This window comes from Bactrocera latifrons, unplaced genomic scaffold, assembly GCF_001853355.1.
Source record: "Bactrocera latifrons isolate USDA-ARS-PBARC rearing strain unplaced genomic scaffold, ASM185335v1 scaffold_681, whole genome shotgun sequence".
Lineage (NCBI taxonomy): Eukaryota > Metazoa > Arthropoda > Insecta > Diptera > Tephritidae > Bactrocera > Bactrocera latifrons.
In genome coordinates this window covers 48729-58196 of record NW_017537358.1, presented here as the reverse complement: position 1 = coordinate 58196, position 9468 = coordinate 48729, and the positions used below count along the sequence as shown (strand labels likewise).

The 9468-nt window shown below is 38.5% G+C and overlaps 1 protein-coding gene across 1 annotated transcript in view; it reads right to left on the bottom strand.

Moving 5' to 3' along the window:
• Positions 1-9468, bottom strand: part of LOC108975700 (MAGUK p55 subfamily member 6) — a gene marked incomplete at its 5' end in the record, with an annotated part of 93084 nt that overhangs the window by 38129 nt on the left and 45487 nt on the right. The window contains 5 exon segments of the mRNA XM_018944395.1: positions 7465-7625; positions 7687-7857; positions 7914-8124; positions 8184-8345; positions 8399-8497. Coding sequence (XP_018799940.1) covers positions 7465-7625; positions 7687-7857; positions 7914-8124; positions 8184-8345; positions 8399-8497 — 804 coding nt within the window.

Here is a 9468-nt window from a genome sequence, read left to right as displayed (position 1 = left end):
GACCGGAAGTCGTGAGCTGCTTGAGTCATATGTAAAAGAATCGCTTCTGGCCACTCCCACGTGAATGGCGATCAGAAAACTTTCCTCACTTGCGTGAACTTCTACACATGACTCCATCCTCCCACTCGTTCTAGGGCAGATATAACTAACAAGTCTTATATACCTAAGGTATTCCCTTGAGTTTAATCTTTGCAAGTTGCAACAGTACGACATGTTCGGTTATGCCCGAACTTAACTCTTCCTTACGTGTTTCTATAATGTTTGTTATTTTATCTTTCGCTTCCGATAGGGTTTTCTCTACTATGAATTTATATCTTTTTTTTTTACCGATTTTAAAGGTTTGTCCACCAGTATATTCTATCTCTGTGCATAAAATTGATAAAATAGGGTGAAAACATGCTTTAGTTGCCATATAACTAATATTAGGATTTCAAACATCCGGTTGAATTTGTTCCTTATATATACCTTAATGAAACCACAGAGCAACTTTCTGTGTTAATTTTCTTCTTTACTTTCATAGAAACCTCTTGCACGATTATTGCCGAGTTAACAACAGCGCGCCAGTCGTTTCTTCTTTTCCCAACGAGGCGCCAATTGGAGATTCCAAGCGAAGTCAGGTCGTTTGCCACCTGGTCTTTCCAACGAAGTGGAGGTCTTCCTCTGCTTGCCCCGGCCGGTACTGTGTGGAATACTTTCAGAGCTGGARTGTTTTTGTCCATACGCACAACATGTCTTAATTCGCTGAACTATGTCAATGTAGTCGAATATCTCATACAGCTCATTGTTCCATCTCTTTCGATATTCGCCGTGGCCAACGCGTAAAGGACCATAAATCTATCGCAGAACCTTTCTTTCGAAAACTCGACTCATCAGATGTTGTCATGTCTCTGCACCATATAACAGCATGGGAACAATGAGAGACTTATAGAGTTTAATTTTTTTTCGTCGAGAGAGGACTTTACGTGTCAATTGCCTACTAAATCCAATCCTGTTGGCAAGAATTATTCTGCATCGGATTTCGAGGCTGACTTTATTGTTGCTGTTAATGTTGGTTATAAGATAGATGAAATTATCTAGAACTTCGATGTTATGACTGTCAACATTGACGTAGGAGCCTAGCCGCGCCTAATGTGACGACTGTTTGATGACAGGAAATATTTCGTCTTGGTTTGCTTCTTTATTCAGTATGGAGAAAGCATAACTAACTAACTAACATCCAAAAGTATCCAGCTAGCAGCTGTACACYCTTATAAAAGATTGTACCTTTACGACTAAGTTGGAGAGGTCCTTCCCGATCCCGACGGAGCTTTTGATGTTGCTCAACGTAAGTTTACACAGCCGTATTAGTTTCTAGGGTATACCAAATTCTCTTTTCACAGGTCTTTTCCAAGATTTCACTATCATTTAGCAGGCTGGAGGAGTGCTCTTAGAAAACAGTAGTGCAAATCGAGTAGAATATCTTTCGGATATTTATTGTGATTGTAGCTTCTCGACGTTGGACCTTCCTTGTTTTTGTTGACGTGCGTTTTTTGGACCTCGGAGCGTCAACATCAACCCATTTGGAGATGTTTCATCGTGGATGCTGAATTTACCGACCGTAGTGCGAAAGATATCTTCTACGCCCACCCTGGCGTTATAGTCGTCAAGCACGATTTTGACATCATGGCGGGGGCAGCTCACATAGATGTGCTTCAAGCGCTCATAGAAGGAATCTTTGGTCACATCGTCCTTCCTTCGGGGCGTGGGCGCAAATCAGCGATATGTTTAAGAACATCGCTTTGATGCTGATTGTGACTAGACGTTCATCCACCGGGGTTAATGACAGTACTTGGCGACGGAGTCTCTCTCCCACCACGAATTCCCCGCTAATTGCACTTCTTTATATTGGCACTGTAGTAAATGCCTCAATGATCTATTCGCCTCAGTCATTGTCTCGTCCATCGCATTTCTTGGACGACGGTGATGTCAGCCTTCACTCTAACGAGGACATCAATCAGCTGAGCAGTGGCACCTTCCAAATTAAGGGACCGGACATTCCAGGTGGATGTCCTTAAATCGTAATACTTAACACAATTTTAAGAGTGTTCATCAAAAGGGCTTCTCTCATTAAAGAAGTAAGAGGGACACCTCATAATGCATACAATAGTGATACGGATGAATAAACCCTAGGTTTTACGCCCATCTCCTATTGTGGAAGTATGAGGATACCCGCACAAACACCACCCTAAGCCGAGATGTCTAGGTACCCGTGCCGAGGGCTGAATGGTCARCGGGGGGTAACAAATAGCTGATCGCGAATGGTCCCTTCAAAGAGGGGGGTGCTAAAAGAGAGCAGCCCAGAGAGCACTTCACAAAAACGGAATCACTCAATCACAGAAATACAAGAGACTCTGCCCAAAAAACCTAGGCGGAATGAAAGTGAACACAGCAGTACAACAACGGCAAGGCATTTCTGCGATGTAGCCAGGGATAGTCTGCAAGTGGCCATCATAGATGGAAATACCTCCTCCCCGAGCACTATACAGGAAAGATGGGCGGAGATCAATGTAGGATTGTTGAGTATGGTGCTAAGCTTTGTACTCAACAATCCTGCGGGTCCTCACCCGAACTTTGACTCCTCTGAAACCTTCAGGGGATACAGGGTCATGAACTGCGCGGACCAGGTCTCGCTAGACTTCCTGACGGGTAGTGTTTCCAAAATCAGCAACGAGTTTAATGGCCTCCAATTGAGGCTTATACCCGCCAGGAACATTCCGAAAAGACCTCGTGCTCGTATTTGGCTCTCTCCCTCTAAAGGAGCCAGGCGAAAAACTTCTCAGGTGCATCAAGCTGCAAAACAAATCTATACCTAATAGATGAGTGGCAGCTGTTCAAGGAAGAAAAATCGAATTAAGCAAGTATACCAATATTGGTGGTCATTTGCGATGAGTCCATTGAGACTGTCAAAAAATTTGACTACAAAATCAGCTTCGGAATCTTCCAAGGCGTCAAAGCGGCTGACGAAGACGACATGGAAGAGGTCGACGACGCCAGCCAATTGCTAAGAAATAAGGGCATCTATGAAACCCGAGATGCCAAATAACGTAGGATGCGTACAGATAAACCTTCAGCACTCGAAGAGTGCTACAGCATATCTGACAACCCTCATAAACGAGGAGGGCATCGGCATCAGCCTAATAAAGGAGCCCTGGGTCAACAGCAGCAACTATAACCTTTTTCACCTAGGGCATGCATTCTTATCAATAGAAGTATAAATGCATTTATTACTTCTTATTACAGTATTACAGCGCAGCAGATATTACAGTGGTAAAGGTGAAACAGAAGGAAAAGCCCTTCTTCTTGGTCTCGGCCCACTTGGCCCATGACGAAGACATACCATCGACCCCGCTCAGTATAAGCAACAGAGGTGAGTCACTCTTGCAGTATATTCTGAATAGAAATCTAAGTATATGCAACAAGGCCGATAAGCCAACCTTCATTTCCGCCCAAACTCTGATAGGTTTGCGGGGTGGGAGGAAGTGCTGGAAATTACGCTACCAACAGACACAGACAGTCTCGTTGTGGATAACTGAGGGTATCCCATGAGCCTTACATGTCGGCTCACTCCTAGATAGTCTTCAGCATCCGCGAGAAATACAGTGCTCCTCTCACATATCGGAACCATAGAAGAACACCATGGCAAAAACTTACCAGTATAGCAACAAAATGCCTTGAAAAAGGAGGCAATAAGAGTATCAGAAATCCTCAGGAACTAGATTCAGAAGTAGAGAAGCTCGAAAAAATATTAACCACAACTTTCAATAAATCCACTCCGCTAACAGTTTTGAAAAAGGGAGAGTCTCTTCCTTGGTGGAACAGTGAACTCAAGAATTTGAAAACACAGCCAAGGAAGGCTTTCAATGAGAGTTTTAGAACCCAAATCTGGCAGCCATATAAAGATATTATGAAAAGATACAAAAAAAAAGCAGTCAGGAAAGCTAACGACTCATTTCGTTCTTTCTGCATATTGATAGAAAGATGCAGAGAAACCGCTAGGCTGAGCAAAATGCTATCCAAAGATCATATTAATACTGCCTACATTAGGGCAGAGGGAAGTGATTGGACCTACTCGGCAAAAGAGTCTCTTGATGTACTATTTCCCCAGGAGTCAGTAAAAATCTCCAACGAGGGTTCAACCAGAACCACCGTTAAACGCAGCTGATTACCGAAGCCAAATACTAGACAAAAGCAAAATCAAATATGCCATAAATAGTTTCGGACCATTTAAAGCGGCAGGTCCTGACGGGATTATGCTCCTAATGCTGCAAAAATTGGTAAAACCAATGGTTCAAAGGCTATGAAATATATACAAAGTTAGCATTCACCTATCTCACATTCCCAGAAGTTGGAAAAGAAGTAAAGTTGTGTTCCTTCCAAAACCAGACAGAAGAACACAGGAGAATACCAAGGATTTTAAACCTATAAGCCATACCTCCTTTATGCTGAAGGTACTAGATTTACACGTAAAAACAATAAAAGGGGAGAAGTTATCGGTGTCCTAACATGCGTACATAAAAGGCCGATCAACCGAAACTACCCTTCACGAGGTGATAAGTGTAATTGAAAAATCACTACACCACAAACAATACACCATGGCTGATTTTCTAGAAGTAAATACTATAATTACCTCTCTGGATGCAGATGGATACTATCGACGGCGCTGCAACACAAACAAGTTATGTGAATAGAGAGACCCCTCAAGGAGGTCTCCGCTTCTATGGGTTCTGTAGTTGGTATCAGGCATGTTTCCATCAACAGTCAGCGAGATTATGGAATGATCACTTCGAAGGTTAAACCTATGGGCTAAGAACAATGAACTAGTAGTTAACCCGAACAAAACAGAACAGATGCTATTCACAAGAGAAATCAAAATCCCTCAGTTTCAATTTCCGGTACTAAACACAACTCTCACTCTATCCCATACAGCTAAATACTTGGGGGTGGAGATTGACACCAAACTGTCTTGTCAACTGTATAGAAAAAAGAATAAATAAAACATGCACGGTCTACTATACTTGTAAGAGAATCGTCAGCAAGAATTGGGGCCGCAAACCAAGTATAATTATGTTGATGTATACGGCTGTCATAAGACCTATATTTACATATGGAGCTCTRGTATGGTGCCCAGCGCTAAACAAACAATACAACATTAGAAATTTAAATGCAATACAAAGAGCAGCACGTGGTGCAATCAGATCATGTCCGACTGATGCGCTCAATGTTTATTCACAAAAAAGCAGCTATTGCAGCGATAAGAATAAAAGAATTGGGTGGTTGTAATCAGCAAAACTAGGGACATAGTGTAATGTTAACCTAAACAAGCTCACCATTAATAAATCAAACTACATTCTCCCAAAGCTGGAGTTGATAACAAGTTGCAAATAGCAGGTGGAAAAACTGCGTAATAACTAAATTATTATGGCCAACATATGACAGGAAAAGAACGACTTATTAAATAGGTCAAGAAGAAGTATCTACAGAGTAACAGCTAAAACAACAGGGCACTGGCCATTTGGGGAACATGCGTCCAAAATGGGTATGCTCTACAACGACATCTGCAGTAGCAGGGAACAAGGAAACAACTTTCCACTTTCTCTTCGAATGCCCAACTCTAGCCCAGATCCGACACAAAACACTTGGAATCCATCAAGCACCAAACCTTGAATGGATTTCCACTAAAAGCATATCAGCCATAAGCAGTTTCACCGGAACATCAAAATGGTTGAGAGAGAAGGTTAAACGTAATAGCAGATAGAGGAGGTTCTACGAATAGTGTATGAAAATGGCACATCAAGTGCAAATTGAGCCCAATGGATTACAGGGCTGCACTACTACCTACCTATCTGTGTTCGAGCATACCTGATAAATGTCAAAGGTTAATACAAAAAGCGTATATAAAAGAAATATTTAAAGATGTAAAACGAAGTGAGTCTATTTCTTGTAAACTTTGTATATAAAAATTACTTGTCAGGTTGTTTGTCCGCGATGGACTCCTAAACTACTGAACCGATTTTAGTAAAATTGTGCACACTGTGTCCAACTTAAAATATAGGACAGTGAAAATAATTCATAATTAAAAAATACGATGAAATCTCTATTAAATGAACGCTCTATTAAGCGGACATCTCCATTAACTGTGCACATTGGCCGGTCGCACAATTTGTTTATGTTTAGTTAGTACAATCTATTAAGCGGACAACTTTATTAACCGATATATTTATATATTTATAAACATACACATGGGTTCAGAATCCAAAAAAAAAAAATATAATACAGTTGAACTTCCATAACTCGAAGTTCTCCATACCTCGAATTCTGGAATTGACACCACATTTCATATATTTGCCTGCCATAACACGAAGTCTCTCTTGCACTTTTTTTTTTTTGTTTGTGGATTATGGTAATGCGTGTTAGGGATGTAACTAACTGTAATTTTAATTTTCAATAAAATGCCAAACATAAATGGCCGTTTCCTCAATGCCTGGTTAGTTAGCAGCCACTTGTCACTTAAGTTCTGGTAAACTTAATCAATATCTCCTCTTTCGATAGGGACCATTTTTTTTAGTTAGGACTTAGCTAACTGATGCTGTTAATCATACATTGGAAAAAAACACCTTAAAATCGTTATTTTTGCCGATGAAATTTATTTGCAAGAAAATATAAAAAATTAAAGCTCAAATACAATTCCTTAGATTCTTATACCGACAAAAACGTTTTCGCCTTTATTCGTATATAAAATATTCCCTGTACTGAATAATTTATTATTTGCATAATATTAAAAAATGTATTCCACAGCATCGAGTGGTCGGGTCAACTATCACTAGTATAATTTAATAAAATTTATTTGGCAACTGTCAAAAAATAGCAAAAATCTGCCATTTTTGAGCAGTGTTGCCTACTAAAATTTGGTAAATTCTAAATGTACGAAATTCTTGTGCATTACAAAGTTGAATTAACATGGGTCAAATGCGCAAGTAAATGTAAATTAAGCTCGCTAATGCATATCCGTATTAGCACTGTCTTCTGTCAAGGCTACAAACCATTTTTACACAAGTTGTTCGCAATATGAACTATTAAAATTTTTAATTTTATTCGTTGCAAAAGTGAATTAAAAATGTTTGATAGAAGATTTTGCTTGGTTTGCACTAGTTTTTAAGAATAAATATGACAAGTAAGTAAATCATCTTTTATGCAGGAATGATGAAATATTATATTAGTTGCATACTAGGATACTAAAGGAAATAATGTTGTTAATCGATACTAACTTAACCTATGTTGATGTTGTTGTAGCGGCAGAATTCCGCCGAGTTGACAGTCCTTGACCGGATAAAAATCCGGTTACGTAGACCCGACTGTTATGTGAACGGACTTTACTTATAATTATATCCCAATAGCAAATTAAAATAATTGAGCATGGCGACTTACCGATAAACTTTTAACTGATCCTGTTGCACGTCTTTCAGAGTAAACTTGTTTTAGCTGCTCCATTCCAGTAGCACCGATAAATATAACAAACGGCATCAACTGCTGACTATTATGAAGAAATTTTAGAGTGCTTGGAGCACAATCTAATATGCACATCCGACCTAAGATTATTCAAAGTTTCAATCCATGCAGAGCACTAAATAAATAATTACAAAACCTTACCACTCTCGATCACTTCATTCACAGAGTTCAAATGCAAACCATATAAATGTCCATTGTAACTACCATATTCAAGAAATTCATTACGCTTTATTTGTTCTTCCATTTTTTCACGATTAGTAAAATAATAACTGACTCCATTTTCTTCAAGTGGTCGCTTAGGTCTAGTTGTGTCTAAAAAAAATGTGTATTTATTTTATTAACTGTTTTGCTTTTTAATTATCTCTTACGGGGTATGACGGTTCCAAATCGCTCCGGATCACTATTGATAAGACGATTTTTGAGGGTGCGCCTGCCAACTCCTGGAACACCAATTAACACCAGAGTTTTCCTTCGAAATGGTGGCATCCTTGTTACCTCCTCATATAAAAGCAAATCAGCTTTGTCAAATTCGCAATTTGCTTTAGATTTGTACATAGTAATTTTTTTACGCTTTGAGACCTGTTATTTAAAATGGCATTAATGTTTGCAGATATATTCTAAATATAGAATTCACAGACCCGTGTTCCGCATATGCCTATCTTATGAGCGAAATCAGCTTCGGGTACAACAAAAGCTTTGCGTCTCTCTTCCAATTCTTGTGAAGGTATTAGACCGATCCGCTCCATTTGATCGTTGAAGTTTTTCGCTTGCCACCAATTCGGATCCTTTACACTCAATATCTGCACCAAAACCTAATTGTTAGATCTCTACAAATTATTTAATATATTCGAACCTGTAAAATGTCACCCGAATTAAAAGCCAGTCCAATATCTTTGCATGGTAACAACGCATCTTCGAAAGGGTTATAATCAAATAAGGCTCTCATAAAGCACTAAAAGTATAAATTTTTTGAAAATTCATTTAATTTGAAGGTTTTGAATATAAAACAAATTCAACTTTGTAGTGATTTTCTTTATTTATTTATGTGGTTCCGATCACTTAAGTATCAAATATTAGTATAAGTATCAAATATTTTATACCAAAAATATATAAAAAATAGAGGCAGGAAAATATGAGGCACTGAAGGTTTTGAAAAAAGCCTACCGGCGAGAAACAAACACTAAACCATACAATAGAATACAGAGGAAATATTTAAAATAGAGTGGAATCAGACAGACATGATAAATTAACAACTATTAGCTAAATAAAATAGAATTATAATTATTTTATGTACAACATTTAGTCAAAGCATAAGTACGTTCAAAACAGTTACAGTCGTCCAAAACCAAGTCTACAAAAAACGTAAAAATTATTTTTAAATGAATATTTAATTGCTCTGCAGTACACTGTTTACTCTGTTTGTCATTGCAAAAAAAAGCAAAAAACTTAACCAAAAAGGCTAATTTTAATAAATTGCTTTGATGCCTAAAACGTCAACAAGAGGATCAGAATTGATGATATTAGGGATATTTGCCTGAGACCAAGGTCTAAACTAACCCATTCATATGCTCAGCGTTAAACCATTAATACAATAAGGTTTGTTAAAATAACAGAAATTGGTAGTCACATAAAATGTCACATACTTTCGGCATTACACTGAAGCATATCTTACTTCAGTTAGTTTTACTAATATACCTTAGATATTGTCTAATGCATACAGATGTATGTATGTGAAAATATGAGGGCACAATTCCGATTCCTTTGGCGCCGCGATTTGAAGGTACCGTTGGAAAGAGGACGTTCTCCTGATCAAAAAATATATTATAGGTACCGCAAACGCTTAGTTTAGGAGATATTCGACCTCAAAGTTTAAAAATTCGCAAAATTCGGACATTTCAAGTGGCTATTTCACCACTTTAAACA